Source organism: Zootoca vivipara, chromosome 15 (assembly GCF_963506605.1).
Source record: "Zootoca vivipara chromosome 15, rZooViv1.1, whole genome shotgun sequence".
In the NCBI taxonomy this organism is placed as follows: Eukaryota; Metazoa; Chordata; class Lepidosauria; order Squamata; family Lacertidae; genus Zootoca; species Zootoca vivipara.
Genome location: NC_083290.1, coordinates 31,996,058 through 32,019,920, shown reverse-complemented (window position 1 = coordinate 32,019,920; position 23,863 = coordinate 31,996,058). Strand labels below are relative to the sequence as shown.

Here is a 23,863-nt window from a genome sequence, read left to right as displayed (position 1 = left end):
ACAGCCATTCCTGGGCAGGGATATCCTCACCACTATAGTCCACGTGTTGGTAGCTTCAAGGCTGGATTACTGTAATGTGCTCCATGTGGGACTGCCCTTGGGTCTGGTTTGGAAGCTTCGGTTTGTGCAGAATGCGGCGACCAAATAGAACATGTGATGCTATTGTTAACAACTGCATTGGCTGCCCATCTATTACTGAGCCAGGTTCAAGATCCTTGTATTAATTTACAAAGCCCTTAACAACTTAAGTCTAGGGTAGTTCAGGGATTGCCTGAACCCTTAGATCTCAGCTCGATCACTGAGATCATCTGCAGAAGCATCATTGGTTTTTCCCTGAGTTGGCGAGGCTCACTTGATAACAAGAAATGGGAGTCTTTATTGTCATTGGTTCAGTATTGTGGAATACAGTTGTACCCCATGTTACGTACTGCCCACCTTATGAATGCTTCGGGTTATGCGTTCCGCTAACCCAGAAGTAGATGCCCCTTGTTGCGAACTTTGCCCCGGGATGTGAGCTGAAGTCACACTCTGGCAGCCCGGCAGCAACGGGAGGCGCCGTTAGCAATATTGTGCCTCATGTTACGAGTGGTTTCCGGTTATGAACGGACCTCCTGAACGGATTAAGTTTGTAACCGGAGGTACCACTGTACTCTGCCAATGGAGACTCAGTGGGCACTTTCTGTTTCAATTCTTAAATGCCTGCTGGAAACTTTTCTATTCCACCAGGCCTATGCAGGCAACTAAAACTATATCTTTCTGCAGTGGTTAGCTGAGGTCTGTTTTTAACTTTTGTGTGTGTGGTTTTATGCATTTTGTGACAAACTGCTTTGATATTTTTAAGCAAGTAGCTGTGTGTGCATATCTTTATTAATAAATAACTTAAATAAGCATGTCTTCTTCGTTTTCCAGGTGGCTGATAGCAGTTGCAATGAGAGCAAAAGCCACAAGACGATTCTTCATCTGCTTATAAAAATGATCAACAAGTCTCGTAAGTCCAAGTGTTGTGCCATTCTCCTTTCTTATGCTACATGTATCTGGAAGCAAGTGTACTTGTGATCTGGACAAGTAAGGGTGGGGTATGTGATAGTGGTGTAGAAAATTATGTTTTAAAAAATGGTGGGTGTAAGATTGGCTAATGACTGTCACTTTCTAGGAAACAAGAAAACACGGTCCCTGGTCAGATGTGACACAAAGCCAAGAAAGGGTTCCTAGTTTGTTTATCCCACCTGTTTCAGGGGATGAGCAAAGTGGGAACTACCAGTAATCATATCAGTGTCGAAACAAAATAAAAGAATTCCTTCCAGCAGCACCTTAAAGACCAACTAAGTTTTTATTTTGGTATGCTCTTTCCTGATAAACCATTCTAAATCTTAGCTTATCATTATATGAGAATGTGGCAGATTTCACCACCAAGGGTTACTGTCATAAGAAATAGCCACAATGCAGCACTGGGAATGTTAAAGAAGAAGAAAAAGTCAACCTTGACTTTAGCAAAAGTGATTGCGGGCAATGGGCCTTGGAAGCTTCTTTCACAAATGGATGCCCAGAAAATGATTTCTCGGCATTGGATGATTCTGCATTGGATAATGGTGTGGATTCAACTGGAAAGCACCCTGTCTCAGGTCATATGGAAAGGCTTGTTGTGGGTTGAAAGAAGGAAGTGCCTTTAGAAAACGAAGGTATGGGTTCCAAAGAGGGAAAGGATTTATTTGGAGGACAATGCCAAATGAACGGTGCCAAGGGGGAAGGGTACCCCAGTGCACTGTTATCCAAGGACCCATGTGCTGCTTCAGATGTGGTTTATATATTTATGTATGTGTTTGCTTGGTACATCTATGGACATTTATTATATATCTAAGATCTTAAAATTCTTATAACAATTCCCCCCTTTGGGGCTATATTTTATTTGCCCCACAGATTATTAACCTGGTATGTTGGAAACGGATGCCTTTGTGTAAATCTGAAAAGTCTTGCATGTCAGGCCCCTTAAGGCTATTTGCAAGTGTAGCAGTGCACCTAGCTGGACATAGGATATCACATAAAAATAACACATGTTGCATTTTGTTACTAAATTACTTGTGGCATTCTAGCACTTTGGAAGAAACATTTTCTCAATAGTGGTCTATGCTTTACATTTAGCAGTACCCCATAAGGGAATAAAGGCAGATTTTGTTTACAACACCCATGAAAACCTATAGCCTCCCTGATGAGACTGCAATCTCAGCAAAGCAAATTATTCCACACACAGAGAGAGACACCTATAACCTGGCCTCTGCCACCGCTTGAGATCCCACCCATTACTAAACATGGCTTCCCCCAAAGAATCCTGGGAACTGCAGTTTAAGGGTGCTAGGAATTGTAGCTCTGTTGATGGTTAATGACAGTTCCTGGGATTCTTTGGGGCGAAATCATGTGCTTTAAATGTATGATGTGGGTGGGATCAGAAAGGTTTGTAAATGTTTTTAGGTTTGTAAATGCTTTTAGGTTGTTTATTACAACTTTGTGCTCTTGGGCCTCTATCTTCAAAATCCATTGATTTAGTCCGCATTGGATTGCTGTTTCACTTTGCTTTGCCTTGTACACCTGAAAAACTGTTGAGGGAGAAGCAGGGTTGCACACACTAACCCCGCTCCCAACATCTCAGTTGGCTGCAACCTCAGACCTTTGTGGATTGGGTCAAGGTTCTGATTCTCTTGTTTGTTCAGCAGAATGCACACTGAATTCTCTCTGCAAGAGCAGTACACCTGTACCCCTTTCATACATTATTATGCCCACATGTTCTTCGAACGCCCCAGATACAACCAAAAATATGTCCCGCCTTCCTTTGTAGAAGATGGTGACATCTCCGTACTTGACCATCTTCGCCTTAGGACAGGTGGCTGGGGCTGATGGAAGCTGGAGTACAGCAATACCTGGAGAGCCATAGGTTCCCCTACCCCCAATGTACAGGTGTCTGCCTTTTTGTTACATCCCAGGTCCTAAGTTTGCAGGTTGGCTTTGAAAAAGACCCCAGAGCTGAGCCCTTGTGAATCCAGGCTCATGTTAAACCTCTGCCTCTGCACCCTGGCATTCCATCATATGTGTTTTAGGTGTTGTGTGGCTACCCTTGACTGGCTCAGTGTTAACAGTATTCTGTCTTTTTTTTTTGTTCAGGATGGAAGATACTTGGAGTATTGGCTATATTTTTGGTGATGGTGTGGTATACAAAATCCCGGGAAGAGAGGTACATGCAGCTGTGAGATTGTTTTTCTTTTTCTTTTAAAAGGGAGCACATGGGGTGTTTGGGGTTGTTATCCCTGCTCTCTTATTAAGGTCAGCTATATTACCTGAATTGGGCCATAGCTGATTAATAGCCATTGTTCAGAAACATCGGCTAGTTCAAAATGGACCCTCAGGGCTTATAACTGGGAACAATAGGTGAGAACATCTCTCCCTTGTTCATATGGGTGACAAGTCCATTCCTAAGCGCAGTTCAGCTGCTTTCCTTGAAAGTAGTGGTGAGGAGTCTGTGGACCTCCAGTTATTGCTAGACTTCCAGTTCCTGTCATCCCAGTATAGCCAATGGCCAGGGATAATGGAAGCTGGAATCCAACATCATATGGAGGGCTACAAGTTCCTTGTCCCCGATTTAAAGCCTTGCATGGCTTGGGAGAAGAGTGTGTCAAGCAGTGCCTTATCTTACATCTACCAAAGAAACCAAGCGGGCTGCCAGAGGAGGGAACCCCCCCCTTTACCCAGTGATAGAAAAGCAGCAGGATCCCAGAGTAAAGATTGAGATCTCGGTCCATCCTTTGCCATTCCCTAGCAGACTAGTAAAAACTTTCACAGGCTATTTACTTTTGTGGGCGTCTTTAACCTAGCCGAGTTAAACTGTGACATTTCATGGCCATTAGTTATTTCCTATCATGTTTTCTGCTTTTAAATTTTTGGTCTTATCTTCTTAAAGTCAAAGTCTCTCTCTCTCTCTCTCTCTCTCTCTCTCTCTCTCTCTCTCTCTCTCTCTCTGTGTGTGTGTGTGTGTGTGTGTGTATTTATTTTGGCTCTGGCGCGGGACATTTTAGAAAAAAATTAAGCAAGCAAGATAAAGGTTCAATAACTCTGTTTGGCAATGCTGCTCTTTGATTTAGGGATCCTTTCTCGTAATCTCGAATGCATGTAGAGATCATGTACTATGAATCGGTGGCCAGAGAAATGCACTCTGCACCTGCTCATGGGCTCGCCCATCTTTTCATAGGTTCCAGGAAGGAGTCCTGGTGTTGAAAATACATCCCATAGGTACAAATGAAGCCAGGAAACTGGGAATGAAAAGTTTGCTTGAAGGGGGAAACCAGATTATAGATAGTGGTGTTCTGGACAAATGAACTGAGCATGCTTTCAAGTCCATATCTTTGGAGAGAGGAATATTTGTCAAATTGTTTCTTGGACTGTTTTTTTCCTGGCAGCTCAACCAGAAGCCATTGTAAGCTTTGGGCCAAACCAGGGCTGGGCGGAATCTGGTTTTCAACATTGCAATATATCACCAGCTAAACATCACGATATACTGATATATTACAATGTCTGAAATAAGGATGGAACTATGTAGAGGCATTGGCTGGCTTCACAGATTTTCCCCGCATTGCGATTTTTGCATAGCGCGAGCAAACGCGCACACCCCATGATTTGCAATATATTGCCAGGTCAAAAATTATGAAATGGGTATAATGATATGGACTTCAAACTGGTTTTGGATGATGTATTGATATATCGCCCAGACTGCACATTAAATTAGACCCACTTTTTAAAAAGCTTGCTTAAACTGGCTAATTTCAAGAGGAGTCCAGATTGGGGCTAGTGCCTGTTTCTCACTTAACCCCCCCTCCTATTTCCCACCAATGGTTTTGATACCACATTTGGGGACAAATAAGAGGAGTTGGTGGTGTTGATGTTTGGTAGTAAAGCAACATGGGGCTTTGATTCATGTAGAAAGCATGTTCCCTGCATGATCGGGCCCCCCAGCTTGTTTTGTTTTTCTTTCAAAATAAAACTGGCCAGCTTAAAAATATTTTCTTTTAAAGTGTAAGTAATGTGGCCTGAGGTTTGGCATTTTGAACCGAATAAACATGGATTCCCGCTTTTCCTTGGCCGTGAGCTTCCCATTTCTCAGGGCACCACATAACAAGCTATACACTGTAAGCAATTAATAAAGACCAACCACAAACGTGGTTGTGCAGGTGACAGAGCTGATTCACCCCTTTCCACCCTGTGGCAGCTGAAAGGTCATCACCCCTGACCGTTGGCAATTCTGCCTGGGTCTGAGGAGGACCCAGAGACTGTAGATCCCCTCTCTCTGGTTTGCAACTGTAAAGAAGATACAGTACAGCAATAAAAACAAAAGTCATACAAAACACACACTTACAATAAAACTTACGAGCCCTGCTCACTTCTGTCCTGCTTGCAGCCTTTTGAGGAAGGGTGCTTGCCTATGTAAGTACCTCTTCTCGAATGCTGAAGACATTGCCTTCCAAATGCTTGGAGGGTCACTTTTCATGCTCTGTTAGTGCTCAGGCTGTTCCACCACTCTTGAAAGTGTAACCCTGGGCTTGGAAGATTACTGAGGCTGTGTATGCAGCACACATGTAAACCACATTACCTCCCCCAAGAATCCTGGGAACTGTAGCTTAATCCTCCCAGACCTGCATTTCCTAGGGCCCTTAACAAACTACTGAATATTGAGGCCACCTATCTCAGTAATGTCTGCACATTTATGTTGACAGGCTGTGACTCTCCAGGGATTTAGGCAGGGGGCTTTCCCATCATTCCCTAACTGGAAATGCTAGGGAGTGAACCTGCAACTGTCTGTATAAAGCTGTAGCCCCTTTCCAACAATGTGGGTCTTAGGAGAAGCTGTCATATCTGCACAGCCTCGCCGATCCATGCTGAGGACTTGTGCCCCACACTTCAGCCAAAATGGTGCTCAGTGTGGCTTACATACAGTCAGTTAAGACGAAACAGTCCTTGCCCAGAGGCTTACAATCTAAAAAAGCATAATACACAAGGAGAAAAGGACAAAAAGGGAAGAGGAAAAAAGCAAACTCAGGCATTGGTTCTTAAATAGTATAGAAACAGTTCATGGGCAGGACATGCCTGATGGACTCAACCTTTGGCAAATCTGATGGAATGAACCCTGCTTCTCATCTGTCCCCTGGAGCCACCCTGATGGAGTGGTGGTTTGTTTCACTTATGGCTGATGTCCCAAACAAAACCTCTCCCCCCCCCTCTCTCGTCCCTAGAGTGTGGGTGGACTATGGACCTTCAAATTTCAGCAGTGCCCTGTGCGAGGCCAAAACTTGGCACACCTCCTCCTCTTGCTTTCTGTTCTGCTCAGATCACCATGTCATATAGTTGCAATGCCTGCGGCATCCCCTAGGCTCAGCGCCCAAGACAGAGGAACCAGTTGCAGTGCCCTAAATCTGCCCCTGCCCTAGAGGCTTGGATTGCACAAGCACCCACTCTTAAATTGTACATCACTTGAGACAACTTGGGGGGGGTAAGGAAACAACAGCAACAACACTTAACTCCACCCACCGCATTTCCCTTTGTTGTTTGGCTTACAGTTTTGATTTCCCAGTGCCAAAGATGATTTGTCCTCTGGGAGAGGTGGAGAAGAAAGCTGCACAGCTCATCACAAAGTAAGTAACGGGACTAGTTGTATACTCTGGGAATGGGGTCTCTGAGATCTCATCTACCTACTTCTCCTAAGCTTGGGGGGGGGGAATAGGAGGAATGGGGTGGGATCAGATAAAGTGAGTCTAACAGGAGAGGGAGGCTCTGAATATATAAAACACCAGATTTGCATGATCTTCTCCTCTGCATTCATTGCAGTTACACACGGAAACATCCACTATTTTTACAGCTAAAGGATTACTTCTGGGTAAGGACCCCCTCACCCTACGAGCTGCCATATGGTACTAAAGGAAGCGGTAAGCAAACCAGCTGTCTCTTTTCTTCTAGCAAGCATCTTCCATATTTGTCTCTGTATTCCATGCTTTCCCTCTCATTATTCTTGCGGAAAGTTCGCTCTGATTTAGTACCCATCTGTTGTACTATTTTTCTAAGATCATACATATCGTTCTTCACACAAAGGTAAGTCAGGTGTTTCCACTCTTTCTCCATGGAGCTCTGAGCACCTCGAAGTTACCAGGTGGTCTCCCATCGAGACAGCATATAGGGCCCATGCCGCGTGGCTTCTTTCACTGCAGAAGTGCACCCAATAGCATACCTTATCTTTGCAGTGTGCTCAGTTACTGAAAGCGAATTTCACCAGATCACCTAGTTTGGGATCCTTATCCACACAGCATACTTTCTAGCCCAGGGTGATGCCCTCCCATTACAGCTCCCATCATCCATAACTATTGGCTATGCAGCCTGGGGCTGATGGGAGTTGTAGCTGAAGAACATCTGGAAGTCACTACTATCCCAGGGCCTTTTCGGTAGTGGCTCCCACCCTGTGGAATGCCCTCCCACTAGAGGTCAAAGAGAACAACAATTACCAGACCTTTAGAAGGCATCTCAAGGCAGCCCTGTTTAGGGAAGCTTTTAATGTTTGATGGATCTCTGTATTTTAATGTTTGATGGATTTCTGTATTTTAGAATTTCTGTTTTGTTGGAAGCCGCCCAGAGTAGCTGGGGGAACCCGGCCAGATGGGCGGGGTATAAATAATAAATTATTATTATTATTATTATTATTATTATTATTATTATTATTATTATTATTATTATATCCCTGCTGTAGCCACATGTTTGTTTGTGATTGCTATCAGCAAAGTTGTGGTTTCCTTAGCCTCTTATTCACAGTATAAACAATAAGGAAGTGGCAACTGTGGAGACACACAAGACCCACAGGCAGTAAAATAGCAGAATTCATAGCTGTAGCCACTGATTCCCTCCTTCCTCATAGTTTATGGATGTTGTTGGGAACCTCCCCAACCAACAACATCTGTAAACCATCAGTTTGTTATCAAGGAAAAATATAAAATTAGCACATAGTTTCAAAACAGTAATAAGGAGCTCTCTTTGCGGCTGTCCTGGAGGAAGAGAGGGGAGCATGTGAACCTGAGACTCGCCACATCTCAGTCTTGTCACACTAAACTTTGATTTAGCGTGGTGCTAAAACTGAGCCAGAGATAAGGAAAGACATCTGTGATAGGTCAATCCTACACTTATAAATCTATAGTTCAGCAGATAAATAGGTTGGCTCATGAGAATTTCATCAAATCAGGTAACCTTGGCATTATTTTGAAACTAGGCTTCATTCCAAGAGGCAAAAGTATAAATTGGCAGGTATCCACTGGACAGGTGTCCATCCTCTTTCTAATGGGTCTCTGATAACTGTTGCTGTTGGTTGAAAGTTAACTAACTTTAATAATACAAAGGGCTGCATTCTACTTCTGTTGAGTGACTGGCTGTACCATTGCATTTGTTAACAATTGGCTGTCAGATTCTTTTTAATGCCTCTCTTTTTCCCAGGGAGTTCAGCAAGATGGAAGTTCCCAAAATAAACAGTTCAATGACTTTATGTACAAAGCTGGAACTCTTCCCTCCCCCTCCTTTCCTTGTTCCAGACAGAACCACTATTGTGTGCGAGGTGCAGTCAAAGGGTCTGTTGTGCTGCAAGATGTGTTGGATTCTGCTTATGAACTGATAACATCTCGTCTGCATCTATCTGTAGACCAACTAGTACATGACAGGGAGAAAAACACATCTTGCACACACAATGCGAGTTGAGTTGTGTTGCCTCATGTCATGGCCAAACAGTTTTAAAAAATTGTTAAAGTATAGTAGGCTGAGCACTTTAAAAGAAAAACTTTTTAAATTTCTGCACACCTACAGTAGATGTTCAGGAGGAGTTAGAGCACTTCATTCCTTGTCGGTGTGAACTAGGCCTGTGGTGCAGCAACCCAACCAAGGGCAGGACTCAGTCCGTACTCTGGGGAACGCTGACGTTGCTCCAATAAGGGCAAGCTGAAATTGAGTACAGTGGTACCTCTACTTACGAATGTTTCTACTTATGAATGGAGCTCCGGCTGCCATCTTGGATGCGGTTTAGATAGGATTGTTTCTACTTACGAATTTTTAGATAGGGTTTCTTCGACTTACGAATTTTTTCTCCCAATGCATTCCTATGGGATTCGACTTACAATTTTTTTCGACTTACAAATGTGCATTCGGAACGCATTAAATTCGTAAGTAGAGGTACCACTGTATATAGTAGCACCAGCAGGTGCAGCCTAATTGTTAGCACCACCTGTGCTGCAAGATGCTGCTCTGTTAAAGGGCCCAGCCTTCTCCTCTTATCTCCAGCCACAAAGGAGCAGGGAGCCTCAAGTCTTTTGGGGTCTTCTGCAGCTGAGTCCTCCAAGTCAAAGGATGGTAGCACTGCATCCTCAGGCCAGACGGTAGCATTAGTCCCGCAGGTCCATCTAAGAGCACTTTGGGGCCACCCCTGCATATCCTTCCCCTTCTGCTTCAGAGTCCTCTCCCTCATCCCCTGAAGATGAGAAATCCAGCTCCAGGGTCGTGACATGAGTCTTGTCAAGACCCTGGTCAACAATGGACTTTGGAACTTTCAAGATACATCTAGATTTATGTAATTTTAGCAGAGAGCCTGCTGTGGAAACACACTTGTTGCACTGTGCATGGTGCTTTCTCTCCCACATTGAGTTTAGCAGGCACCATTTTATTTACTTTCCCCCCCAGGAAATTTGTATGGTGCCTTTCAGGGTTAAAGCTTTCCCAAGGCTAATCTTCATATTTGTGGCTGTGCTGAGTGGTTCTTCCCCTTTCCTTGCCGGAGCAATTTTTCTACATCAAAAAAATATAGGGTGGGAGACTGTACCTACGGTACTTAAGAATGTAAAAAGAACAGCAAAAAGGATGGTTTGCTTGAAGCATGATGGATTGGCCACAGTGATTTAACTTTTGATTCGATGTTCACTCTGTCTGTCAAATGCAGTTAGAAACTTTCCTAGTTTGGGTGTTGTCAATATTCTTTGCAAGAGGGAGGGCTGGGTCACCCCAAGACATTTTGCTGCCAGAGGTGGATAAAATGAGGTGAGCAAAATATGTAAGCTGCTTCTCTGCAGTTAGGTGTCAAACTGCCAATTTTTTTTTTTTTTGAGAAACTCATTTGGAAACATTTAAAAAACAAGGTTGTTGGGTTTTTTAAATCTTGTCTTTCTACACAGAGCTTTCCAAGGCAGTTAACAAGGATAAAGAACAAATATAAAACAGCAAAAGAAAGATTGTAAATATTACAATATAAACTAAACACTATACGGCATAAAAAAACCAAACAATCAAGCTATAAAGCAGGAGAAAACCCCCCACAAAAAACCACAAACCAATAAAGTTGTAAAAGCAGAAGACACTATAATATACGAGCCTACAAATGCATTCTCCAGGTTGCAAGTGGTGACTGTAGATCAGGCATAGGCAACCTTGGCTCTCGAGATGTTTTGGAACTACAATTCCCATGATCCCTGACCACTGGCCCTGTTAGCTAGGGATCACGGGAGTTGTAGTTCCAAAACATCTGGAGAGCCAAGGTTGCCTATGCCTGCTGTAGATGGTATTCAACTAAGATATATTCAGAGTAGACTGACTAAAACTAATGAATATAACCAAGTTAGGCCAATTAATTTCAGTGGGTCTACCCCAAGTAAACCTCGGTTGAATACCGTGCTGTATCTTTCCATCTGGTTACAGCTCGCTCCAGTGCTGAGTGGAATACAGAAGAAGGCTTGTCTAGTCCTAATGGCAGTTGGATGCACTTGGATGCTACGAGAGCTCTGATAAGTCCATGCCCTTCTTCTGTGTCTGGAACACAGGAGAAAAGTGGGACCTTCAAAACCAGAGAGTCCTCGCTTCTGAGTTCCTCTGGAGTTAGCATGGCGTCAGACAAGAGGCAGGTTATATAGTAATACCGCCTGCACTATTTTGCTCTTCTTGACTCTCCACTCTCCCTAAGTAAGTTGTAAGGATTGCTTTGCTACGCTACGTCAGAACAAGATTCCATCTAGTCCAGGCACCCCAAAACTTCGGCCCTCCAGATGTTTTGGACTACAATTCCCATCTTCCCTGACCACTGGTCCTTTTAGCTAGGGATCATGGGAGTTGTAGGCCAAAGCATCTGGAGGGCCGCAGTTTGGGGATGCCTGATCTAGTCCATCATTCTGTTTCCAGCAGTTTCGTCCTTTGGGCTGATCCATCGGAGCAGCTCTTACGTTCTTAATGTCTGAACCGAGGCAGCATGGACTAAGCCGGTTAACTGCCTACATTTGTTCCTTTGCAGAGGAAAATCTCTTGCGAGTTCTGGCGATCACAAGTTATGCTCTGCCTGAAAGTTTACAAAGGTAATGCCACTTCATTCAGAAAGCGGGTGGGTTCAGTTCTTTGGGCTCTTCTCTCCCATTTATGGAATTGGTAGCTGCAGAGCATGAAGTATCTCTTTTCTCCACCATAGTTACTCAGGGCAAGTTCATACATGTGTGTTACAGAATGAATTTTTTTTACAGGAAATATGTGTATCTATGTATTTTGTAAAGTTGATTATGATGTACTGTAAAATGACATGTTGTATTTTACCCTCCTAGTGACCCATTTTTTTTTGTCAGTCGTATCATGTTTTATTATGCGTGTATGATGTTGTAACATAAATTTTAAAAAACAACAACAGAACATGCAAAAACATGGGTGTGTTACCAAAATGCAGGTATTAAGGACGCTATGAGAATATTTGAAATGGGTAACTTAACAACACTTAGAACAGGCTTCCTCAAACTCAGCCCTCCAGATGGTTTTGGCCTCCAACTCCCATGATTCCTAGCTAGCAGAACCAGTGGTCAGGGATGATGGGAATTGTAGTCCAAAAACAGCTGGAGGGCCGGGTTTGAGGAAGCCTGACTTAGAAGGTATTTATAGAAATATAGCCCAATGATGACAGCTAATTAAAGGGAGAGTGCTGTTGCACCCATATGGGCACCTGGTTGGTTTCTGTGAGAATAAGGTGCTGGATTAGATGGGCTTTTGACCTGACCTAGCAAAGCTTCTCTTATGTTCTTAAATTCATAAGGGATTACTTAAATCTGGATGTTAATGGAAAGATGCGAACAAATTTAAGCAAATAAGTACTGTACTGTAAAAGACTGAGGCAGAAGAATACTTTGTGTAAAAATATAGTTTTTTACAAATGGTTAGTATACTCTGCCATTGTGCTCTGATTCCCCCCCCCCTTTTAGTGTACAACTAGTTTACCCCTGCAAACCCCACCCTACTGGCACTTCATATATTGTCAGGTGGAGTGCTTAAAACAGCGTGTCCCCCCGCTTTCCAGTAAGTGGTCATAGCATTTAGGGAAGGGCTGTAGCTTGGAAGAACCTTTGTTTTGCATCTGGACAGTTCTATCCCCAGCATTTCCAGGTAGAGCTAGGACAGACTCCCTGCCCGAAGCCCTGAATAGCTGCCGCCAGTCAGTGTAGGCAATACTGAGCTACATGGACCAAGGTAGCTTCCTATGTTCTTCTCTGATTAGCCAACCTTCCGAGACGTTTATTCCCTGTCTAGGAGTGTATAATGGAGTCTTCCTTTTCTCTTTCGCAGTTTGAAGTGCCGGAGATGTGCAGTAGTAGGAAATGGACACCGGCTCAGAAACAGCTCTATGGGAGAAGCTATTAACAAATACGATGTTGTGATCAGGTATTTAGATGCATCGGGGTCTGTGATCTTCCATGGCAATGCAGCCAGTTTCTCTGAACGTAGCATGGTCCTGTTTTGCCACGTGGAACTGAATGGGGCTGTTTGCAACAGCGGCATCCTCCCAGTGGATCTTTCCCCTCTGCAAGTCGTACTTACCTCATCTACTGACACCACCACCTACCACTTTTCCACCTTGCTACCATCCCCACCAGTGGCAGTAAATAACGTGAAGGAGGAATGGGGAAATGCACAGCATGATAACATCAGAGCACTAAGCACATACACACCCTACTGTATTACAGAGCAGGAAGAATATGACTAAGTGATGTTGTTTTTACTGGCAGCCCAGTGCTTTTCTGTAACATATACCTGTTCTTGGGAAGAGACCCATAAATGTCCTCTGGGTTTGATTGTGCATTATAGTTTCCCTCTGAATTGATGGATCAGCAGATAAAGTAAACACTGAGTTGCACTCTAGCTGAGACTCCAGCTCCCTTCCTCCTTGAGCTTTGGCCACTTTCAATGGAGCTGATAGAAGGTGTAGTTCAGTAACATTTGGAGGATACCCCTCTTGGCTGCTTCTGCTCTAGCTTGTTCCAAGTCAAAGCAGCAGGTAGGCGTAAGAGAAGAGGCTAACTGCAGCCACTCTGTAGTATATAACGTGGACATGTGGCAGATACCCTTTGGTACCGGTAGAACACCTGCGCATGGGTTCGTTCTCATAAGACGACAAAATGCCTGCCTGTGTTCTGCCAAGGGTGCAAACTCCCTTTCCTCCTCTCTGCCCCACTGCAGATTGAACAATGCACCAGTTTATGGTTATGAGAGCGACGTGGGCTCCAAGACCACTATGCGGCTCTTCTACCCGGAGTCAGCACATTTCAACCCCCAAAGAGAAAACAATCCAGACACATTGCTGGTGCTGGTGCCATTCAAACCCATGGATTTCCAGTGGATGGAAACAATATTGCACGACAAGAAAAGGGTAAGGTATTGGGAGATGAAGGCTAGTGCATCTCCTGGTCCCCTTCCTCTGATCCAGAAGTCCTTTTCTTTTACCCCCCAGGGACACAGGAAGCTGCCTTATATTGAGCCAGGCCATTGGTCTGTCTAGTTCTCAGCATTTTCTGGACTGAGTGGCAGCAGCTCTTTAGGGTTTCATGCAGGAGCTTTTCCCAACCCCATCTGGGGACACCAGGGATTGAACCTGGGGCCTTCTACAAGTGAGGCAGATGCTCCTACCACTGAGTTTCATTCCTCCCCCTGAGCATGTTCTTCAGAAGCACGGCAGCTTGTTTTGCTTGTCTATGCGACCCTGCAGGCAGTGTATTGAACTCAACTCAACTCTGGAAGACCTGCCTTTGCCGTGGTCTTCTACGGTAGACATGGACAAAGGCTAAATTCTCAGCTTATGAAAATGGGAATAGCAACCTACGGTACCTCCCAAAGTGGTGGTGTGGGTGAACATGAGAACCAAGGCAATTGAAGTAGGTATGGAAGAGCGTTGTGGTCTTGCTCAGAGATAATGTGATCTCCAGGTGGCCTAAAGATACAGAGAGAGGGTCCCATCTGAAGCACAGAGATCAGATCCTAGGGTATAACACCAGAAAGCCACCAATGGGAAATGACTCTGCTTTCGCTGCCCCACTTTTTCCTCCTGCTTAAACCCAGCTCAGCTCTCTTGCTTTGATTCTTCACTTGAGAGTAAAGAGCACTTGGCTAACCTATCTTAATCCTCTTTCCCAGGTTCGGAAGGGCTTTTGGAAACAGCCTCCCTTAATTTGGAATGCGAATCCTGAGCAAGTGCGAATCCTGAACCCGTATTTTATGGAAATAACCGCTGCCAAATTGCTTAAGCTTCCAATGAAGCAGCTGAAGAAGTTAAAACAGGTAAGAGTGGCAAGCATGAGAGGGAGAGAGAGAAGGGAAGGGAAGGGAAGGGAAGGGACAAGTTACAAGAGTTGAGGTTTGTTCCTAAAACAAGCAATGCGCTCTTTCTCTTGAAATTCTCAAGATGAGATTGTGCTTGGTCGTCTCCAAGCTGTGGTCTCTCCTGTAATGTTGCACCTGGATATCTTGGGACCCAAATACACATGATGTGGGTGGTCTGTGAGTGGATCTCCAGACGTCTGTCTTTAAAGCTTAAAATCAGTGGTGAGAGTAGAGTACTGTAAATGGCCTCAGAACAGTGATACTAGGTGTGTGTCTCTGTGTTAACCCCCCCCAGGTGTTATATTTCCTTTAACATATTTTCCCCTGCCCCAAATCTGTTAGACCAGTGGGACAAGGGGAGGGGAGTGATAAAATATGGATGCCTGTATCTCTTTCCCCTGCCTTCTAGCAGGATTTTGATTTTGATTGGGGGAAACAGCACAGGAGACAAAGTGTTAATTGTGGTCCTTTCCCAGCGCTGGTGTCCTGAGACATTTCACTTCTCAACTTGTATCTACCACTTATTTTAAGTATTTAAACACACTCTGTGTGTCTGTGTCTGTCTCACCTCCGCCTACCTCTCCAATCACAGATCATCTGTATCCCATGCTTCTAGGAGCATCTTTTAGTCTGGAAAGTAGCAGATGTGAATGTTGTCCATGCAGGGCAGAAAGCAAATTTTTGAATCAGAGGTATGGTCAATTTATTGACATTTCAGGTGCAGATGTATTTATTTTTTTTAGTCACTTGTGTGGGTAAAGCACCTCAGCTCAGCCTGCACTGCTTTTCCAAATCAGGGTGAGGCGACTTGTAAGATCTTTCAGCCTAGTTCTCACTGAGGTGGTAAAGTCTATGCCTGTGCCTTATCACATCAGGCTGCAGGTGGGGGCTTGCATGACGAAATGCTTCTTTGTGCTAAATTTACTTAAATACATCCCTGCACATAGAAGATGAGGCTAGGATAGAACCCTTCCCCCTAGATGTGCTAGTTGTCCCTCAAAGGAGCTGGGGTTTTTTTTGTGTGTGTGTGGAGGAGCATTTACTCATGGGAGTCCCAACCTGTAGTCTGAAGTGGTACAGCCCAGAAAGATGTTTACCACTTCAAAGACACCTGGGCCTTAGTTCATGTCATCTCAGGACACACTGCTTTTTACGTTGTGTTGTTTGCTATCCTGTTGGAAACTTCTAGATCGGACAGGCTGTACGTCTGCCAGTGTTTGCCCAGGTGGGGTGTCTTGTTTTTTACCACTGCCTTGACAACTTTAGAACTACTTTTTTATGTGTGTGGCAGTTATCAGGAAGCATTTCTATGGCTGAAGTTTCAAAGCCGATCAGAAACTCTTCTACCAAGGTTTCGAAGCTACACTTTATCTAAGACGCCGTCATCACACCTGTGCAAGCAGACATTGCTTTGGGACAATAAAGCTGAGCGCGCTGATATTCTTTGTTTTATTGTTCTAAGAAAGTCTCCAGTCTAGGGATGAGGAAAGCCTCTGGAATGAATAGGAACTTCCCCCTCGATACAAATTACAGGCAAAAGTGAAAATGTATAGATTAAGGGCATAAGAAGAGCCTGCTGGATCAGGCCAGTGGCCCATCTAGTCCAGCATCCTGTTCTTACAGTGGGCTGAACAGTTGTGTGTGAGAAACCAGCAAGCAGGATTCAAGTACAAGACCACTCCCCTCCTGTGGTTTCCAGCAACTTATATTCAGAAGCATTGCTGCCTCCCTGCTGTGGAGGCAGAGCTTAGTCACAGCAGCCCTGTAAAGCAGGTTAGATGTCAGAGGCAGGGACCAGCCAAAGGTCACTCAGTAAACTTTGTAGTTGGGAGGGGATTTGAACTTGGGTGTCCCCCCTGATCACGGTCAAACCTTCTGGCCCAGCCTTCCTCAATCTGGCACCCTCCAGATATATTGGGCTGTAACTCCCATCAGTTGAAGGCTTCTCGAGGTAAGCTTTGTGCCAAGAGAAAGTGAACCCAGCATCATGTTCCTCTGTCTTCCCTAGAGACCAACCACAGGATTAGTGGCTATCACCGTAGCATTGCACTTCTGTGACATAGTTCATATCGCGGGCTTTGGATACCCTGACTCCAAGAAGCAGGCCATTCACTACTACGAGCAAGTCACATTGAAGTCGATGACTGTGAGTAACCATTGCCTCTCTTGTCAGATGAATATAATATAAGAAGCTGCTTGTATAGGGAAAGTCCAGACAATCGTCCCTTGACTTAATAAACTGAGATGTGAACAAGACTTTAGCCACTTCGTACGAGCCAACGAACAAATCAGGAAGTCTGCAGTTAAGTGTAGTTTCACATTTTGTCTGGACTGGGAAATTATAGCCTCAGAACAAGCCAGGATGTCAAACCAGGTTTGAACCTAGTTTAATATCCTGGCTTGTTAAAAAAAACTATTAATCATTCACAGATGAAACAAACAAAACACCAACCAACCAACCAACCAACTGTTCATTAAAAAACCCCAACATTGTGACTAACCAGTTTTCTTAGGGCATTAACCTTCCATGAACTAGCTCTAATCAGATTTACGAGTGGCATGTCCTATGTATATTTACAGATGAACGTAAATTAGGGGTAGAGAATCTGTATTCCTCCCAGGGGTGAATGAATGCGTTGTGACACCTGGGACAGGGCATTGCTACGTAGGGCGCATGCGAGGCGTCATGTAGGTATGACGCATGCACCGTACGTAGCGATGCCGCACATGCACTGTACATAGCGGTTTGCTGGTGCTGCTGCTCCAGCACCGTACGGACGATGCCAGGACCCTCTGCTTGTGGCTGTAGCGGCGGCAAAGGGATCCCACCGCCGTCTGTACGGCGCTTGAGTGGTTTGCCGCCGGCGCCGGGATCCTCTGCTCACGGCTGCAGCTGTGGAGGATCCTCCACATGCGGTTGCGTTGCCGCGAGCCTCCGCAGGGTGCCTTCTTGTCACCCCCCCAGACATGGCACCCAGTGCGCACCTCCCCCCTGCCCCCCGTTGTGATGCCACTGGGTCCTCCAGATGTTGTTGGACTCCATCAGCTCCAGCCACTATGTCCAGTAAATGATGGCGATGGGAGTTGTAGCCTGACAGTGCCTGGAGGGGCACAGGTTGCCCATCCCTGGTGCAAAAGAAAAACAGGTTGGAAGTAAATAGCAAGTATGCAAGATGACCCTTCACAGCAGGAGTAGCAAACCCTTTTTCAACCTGAGGCTAAACTAATGATTAGCCACATGCCACCAGCAGGTGTGGTTATTCTATACTTCTGTGTGAGGGCATGTATGCATGCACACTCACTGCACATCCAAAGAACACACACAGCACACAAACCACAGGTACAAGGACACAGCATTAGAGTGTGAGATGTGGGTGTGAAATGTTTGCCTTTTACACCTCACAGACAGATTTTATCTCCCCATCTCTGTGCTGATCACCACGGTGCTGAGATGGAAGAGTTTTTTTATGCTGTTTATCAGATTGCTCTTTAAAGAGCAGGCAGAGTGCTTTATCTCCTGATCTCAGTGCTGAGCACCAAGAAGCAAGGGTTGGCAGTGTCCATCCTCTTGGCTTGGCGGGCTGGCTCCATCCTTCACGGCATACATTTGCGCTCTGATTCCAAGTTGTCACAGGTTTTACCTTTTTTTTGCATATCACTGATGTTTCACTCAAACCTTTAATTCCTCCCCACTCCCGCCTCCCTTTACACCTAGGCTGGAAGTATATTTCTCATTTACCAGGTCTGCACCGCATGATAAGCCAGCTATGGTTTAGTGAGAACATGGGAGGCTTCCAGAAAGATGATTGGACAGCTTGAAAAGAGGTTTAGAGATAAGACTGGGAAAGAGGGAGAGAAGGGAGAGGTGGTGGTATGCCTCTGAATACCAGTTGCAGGGGAATGTGTGTGGAAGCATGCTTGTGGGCTTCCCTTAGGCATGTGGTTGGTCACTGTGAGAACAGAATGCTGGACTGGATGGGTCCCTCTTGGTCTGATTCCAGCAGCTGGGCCCTTGTTTTCATTCTGCTTGCTCCTCTCCCGAGTTGGCAAAGGAGTCCTAGGCAGGGAGTGGCAGGTGGGTGAAGAACAGAGATTAAAGCCCACTTTGTGCACGTTTGTGGCAGCGTGTTAAGGATGTAAGAAGAGGTCAGCTGGATAAAACCAAAGTTCCAGTCTGGTTCAGCCTCTTATTTCCTACCACAGCTAACCAGATGCCTCTGGGACACACACAAGCAAGGCAGCAGCAGGAGCCCTCTGAGGCTGTCCATATGCCATTCTGAGTCGAGTCTGTATAATTAGTACCACTATCTTGGTTCTTCCTCTCGACTCTCATGCAAGCATAGCTGCATCCTGCATTGTAGGTCCTGTATTAAGCAGGTGGTTGGACGGGATGAGCTCAAGGGTACTTCTCAGTTGTTTAATTTGTCTTAAAATACAAACTTTGTCCTTCAGGGACTCTTGAAAAGCTGAAAACAAGCAAACTGCATGGTAGGGTTTGGCAATAACCAGTTTTCAATATCACGATATATCATCAGCTAAACATTGCGCTATATCAATATACCACGATATCTGAAATTAGGAAGGAACTACGCAGAGGCAACAGAGCAGGCAATTGCTACTACTTAAAGGTCTGAAACTGATAAATGATGATCTTGTCAATCATCTCACTTGTGGCTGCAGGGAAGCCCAAATGCATCCAAATGAGACCTTTGGTTTTGGGCTTGGCTACCAAATGGTGGTATACTGGACAATCCAAAGTACGGTGATGAGTCATAGTGAATACAAATAATCTGGGACCACCAGACTGCCAGCAGGCCTTCTAGGCAGCAGCATCTTGGTTGTGGCACGAACAGGGGCAGCCTGCAAGGCCCTGCAGTGGTGATAAGCGTGACGGCAGTAGCAGCAGCTGCCTCTGTATAGTTTCATCCGTATTTCAGACATAGTGGTACATTACAATGTTTAGCTCATGAGTTGTGATATTGATAAGCAGGTATCACCTAGCCCTTACACACATTGTGATTTGGGATATATTGCTAGCTCAAATATTATGAAATATTTCACGATGTGAACTTCAAACCAGTTTCGGACGATATATCAATATATTGCCCAGCCCTACTGCATGGCCTAATGTGTTTCTCATTGCCTTCTCTTACAGGGTTCAGAACACAATATCTCACATGAAGCATTAGCAATAAAAAAGATGCTTGAACTGGGTGTCATCAAGAACCTCACCTACTTCTGATGGAAAATGGACTGTCGTTTTGAGGTTTTTTTTCTGAGCCAGCTGCTGGTCCAGCACAGCTGCCCATGGCTAGCTGTCCCTTGCCCCCCCCCCACATTGACTGGTGTGGAGACCCTGCAGCTTCACTCGAAACACTGGGGTGGAAGTGTGTGACCCTTAGATGTATTGGCAGCTAAGGATGGAGATGGTCTGGGAAGTGGTTGGTTGATGGCAGCAGCTGGAAGCAGGGTGGATGCTGCCTTCTACAGAGTCCTCTTTGCACGGACTGTTACAGGATTTTCTCTGCATAAAGTTGAGACTTTTAGAAACAGAAGTTCCCGAAATCTTCACTCAGGGCAGAGAAGAGCCTTTGGGAGGCAAATGACTGAGCTGCCTGTGGGCCTCAAGGGTGGCACAAGTGACATTCCCGTGGGGGGTCAAATTATCACCCCTGTGGCATCTCGAGATCTTAATCACTTTTGCCTTCTGACTCCGGGAAGTGCAGTGGTAGCTGCTGTTTCTGTTGAAACTATGTTAGGTGTCACCAGACGGAGGGGGGGGCAATTAAATGAAGGATTATTAGCTGCCTGCCATATTTAATGTTTCTGTTTGAATGAGACAAAAGTGTACTGGTTCAAGTCCTCCGTGCAGTGAAGGAGTTTGGAATTCCCAGGAGAAAGCTGTTAGGGATGGTGGGAGTTGTGATGTTGATTTCTCTCATTCGGTTCTTATTTTTTGGAGTCTGTGACATAAGAGGAGGGTACCCTACAGTATTTGATAAGTGGTTTTTTTTTTTACTTAAAAAAAGGTGCCGAGCTGAACATGGGTGTTTCTGGGCACTTCGTTGGAAGTAAATCCTCCTTCTGTGAAGGATATGTGTGTGTGTGTGTGAGAGAGAGAGAGAGAGTGTGTGTGTGTGTGTGTGTGTGTGAGAGAGAGAGAGAGAGAGAGAGAGAGAGAGAGAGAGAGAGAGAGAGAGAATGAGAGTATGCCCGTCCAGTATACGAAGTCTGTTCTTAAATATAAGCTGTAGGCTTTCCCCCCCCTCTAGCATTTTTGGGAGTTACTTCCCATCAGACATAAGACTCCAGTACAAAGGAAATGGCATAACCAAAGCTGAATGTTGAAGGAAAGGGGGCGGGGAGAGATAGTTGGGAATTGTGTCTGTTTTGTAGGGGGGGGGGATGTTTTATTATTCCTCGCTCACAAAACCTAAATTCTGCACTGCGCCATTGTCTTTTCTAGTAGCAGGATGAGTGTTCTGGTCATTTAGGATGAAGGCTCTTCTCATGCACCTAAAAAGGGGGCAGATTTTGAAGTAAGCTGCCAGTTTAAGTGGGCAGAGAATTAGGTGGAGGCGGGAGTGGTCCAGACATTTCAGAAATGGGCCTCAGGTCAGATGTTCTAGTCTTGCCTGAGGCACAGACAAGTGCTTGGAAGAGGCTCTCCTCCAAATATTGTTTTGGGCTAGTTGTACAAGAATCAATACTTTAACACCCCCCCTTCTTTTAATTCCAGCTTTGAGATCAAAGTATATCTCTTAAATTTGCTTATTGTTGGTTAAAGGGTCTGAATTGACTGCTGCACACTTTGGAACCTTGTATTTCATCCACGAGGGGAAGAAGACAAAGGGGAGGAAGGTGACGATATAATTTCCCTGTCTACCACCCGCCACACCTTGTGTGCACAACCACCGTGCCTTAGCTGTGATTGCAAGTGCCCAACTTTGAAGGGCCTGCTGGGAATGTAACTTCCTTATGGCTTAGGCCATCACACCTATTGCCAAGAAGGCAACTGACTGAATTGAGTTGCTCATGTTATGTCCCTTTGAGAATGCACAGCGAGCTTCAACTTGGGAACTGGTTTGTTGCAGAAATCCAGATGGATCCCCGGAAGAAAAAAAGTTCTTAAATGTTGTTATTTCAAAGGAGTTTGAATCCTACAGAGAATGTTGGAAGTATCTTTCCTGGTTAAGCAATTACTGCAGTTCAGTGTTAAGTAATTTAATAAATTAAATTTAAAAAATACCCTTTGCAAATCATGCATCTTTTGTAGAATAAGCTTGATATTTATTACCAATGAAGTTTTCCTTGCGGTTTAGGGTGATCAAGAACAATTTCATGCAGTGTGGTGATGATTTGGGACCATCTCTTAGAGGTGGCAAAGGATTTTTCACCTGCAGCTGGTTTCTAGCCCCATAAAGGGTGACAACAATGATGGATTGTTCCATATCATATCCATACAAAGCAGGAATGAAATTATGGAACAAAGCACAAGTCATTGCATTGTTGGAACTATCAATACAGTTGTACCTCGGAAGTCAAACAAAATCCATTTCGGAAGTCTGTCCAACTTCCAAAACGCTCAGAAACCAAAGCGTGGCTTCTGATTGGCTGCAGGAAGCTCTTGTCAAGCTCTTAAAATACAGGGCTTTTGTTTTTTATGTTGTTCACCAACCTTAGAGTGCTATATTGGAAATTCAGATTTTCATATATCCTCCATGTATGAAGACAGTGTCTTCAAACAGCAGATGTGCTGCAAATTTTTGATAATTTGGGTGAATTTTCACTACTTTTGACTAATTGAAACAACATCGCCTGTCCTAGGTAAGTATATTATTTATTTCTTTAGCGCAATTTTAACTCACTGTTTAGCCTAAACGCCACTCAGAACAGCTTACAGGCAATCAATTAAAACAAGACAGGTTGCGCCCATAGGGTTACACTGTAAAATACACAACACCCAAGGAGAAAGGGATATGGAAGAAAGGGAGGGTAAAAGAATTCAAGCACCAATCATTAAAAGTTAAACATTCTTATAATGATCAACTGCTAGGGAAAGAACAATGGAGCTGTTTTTCCAGCAGAGCGGGTTGAATGGGCTCTGTTCACCATCTCTCCCACAGAGACAGCCTGCTATAATGGCTGCTACCAGGTGATAGTTGAAGAAGAGAAGGCCCAGGGATGCTACTTGTCTCACATGTATCATTCCACCCCATTTAGTCCTGTCACTGTAATGGACTTCTGTAGGAAAGTAAATATTGATGGCCATTTCCACTTGGATGGCATAGAAGGCATAGGGTGGAACTAAAAGAAGGGTAGACTTCACATGCAGGTTGACTCGTCTGCAGTTTCCAAAATCCTGCATGTGCAATGGGCCAAATCTGCTTATGGGGTGTGCCCCCGTTACTCCTTATTCTCATTTTGGACTCACATTCTTGGTAGTATCCTGTGTTCAAACAAAACATTGGGTTTGCTAGGAGTGTTGAATCTGTGCTGGTCATTGGGTCCCAGCTTGTTCCAAGGCTCTGGGTTGCTGTTTTTGTCTCAGCCAGGCAGAGAAACAGAGGATGCTCTCCTACAAGTGAGGATATTCAATCTTTGGTGGTGCACCCATTTCCTTACCCATTTCCTTGTATATATTTTGGGTATTATTGGCGCACACACCTTTAAAAGTGTCTTGAACCAAGTTGAACCATATATGATTCACTACCATCCTCTACAGCAATGATCTTCAACTGGTTGGTTGGGACTCAGAACCCTGTGCCACAGCCTGATCTAAAGTGGGTCACTGCAGCAACGCTACCACCGTACAAATAGATGGTAGAAAAAGGAATTGGTTGCTAGACACGTTTCTATTAAAAGTAGGTCCCAGGTCTGAAAAGGTTGAAGGCTTCTGCAAAAGAGGGCACTTTTCTAAATGTGGGTGTATGATTTGAAGTGGACCAAAGCTTGAAAGTTAAAACAGTTTCTAATAAGAATAGGGTGGGCCCAAGTGTGTGTGTGTGTGTGTGTGTGTGCGTGTGTGTGCACACGCGCACGCGCACGCGCTGTCAAAAGCCAGGGTGAAGAGGTTCATATGACGAATGCTATACAAGGGAGGGAATTCTACAACTTGGGGGCTGCCCCAGAGAATACTATCTCCTAGGTTGCCACCGCTTGGAACTTCTGAGGGTTAGGAAAACTACCAAGAGGACCC

General features: G+C 44.8%; 1 protein-coding gene across 13 annotated transcripts in view; it reads left to right on the top strand.

Annotated features, from left to right (window-relative positions):
* Positions 1-23,353, top strand: part of ST3GAL4 (ST3 beta-galactoside alpha-2,3-sialyltransferase 4) — a 161,029-nt gene extending 137,676 nt beyond the window's left edge. For 12 of the 13 annotated variants that reach the window (XM_035139038.2, XM_060268397.1, XM_060268393.1 and 9 more), the window contains 10 exons: positions 910-988; positions 3,154-3,223; positions 6,594-6,668; positions 6,862-6,959; positions 11,330-11,390; positions 12,637-12,732; positions 13,528-13,717; positions 14,479-14,622; positions 16,673-16,810; positions 19,820-23,353. In XM_035139038.2, coding sequence (XP_034994929.1) covers positions 910-988; positions 3,154-3,223; positions 6,594-6,668; positions 6,862-6,959; positions 11,330-11,390; positions 12,637-12,732; positions 13,528-13,717; positions 14,479-14,622; positions 16,673-16,810; positions 19,820-19,906 — 1,038 coding nt within the window. In that variant the 3' untranslated portion in view covers positions 19,907-23,353. The remainder of the gene's footprint in view (positions 1-909; positions 989-3,153; positions 3,224-6,593; positions 6,669-6,861; positions 6,960-11,329; positions 11,391-12,636; positions 12,733-13,527; positions 13,718-14,478; positions 14,623-16,672; positions 16,811-19,819) is intronic. The other variant, XM_060268398.1, reaches the window with a different exon arrangement.
* The last annotated feature ends 510 nt before the right edge of the window (positions 23,354-23,863 follow it).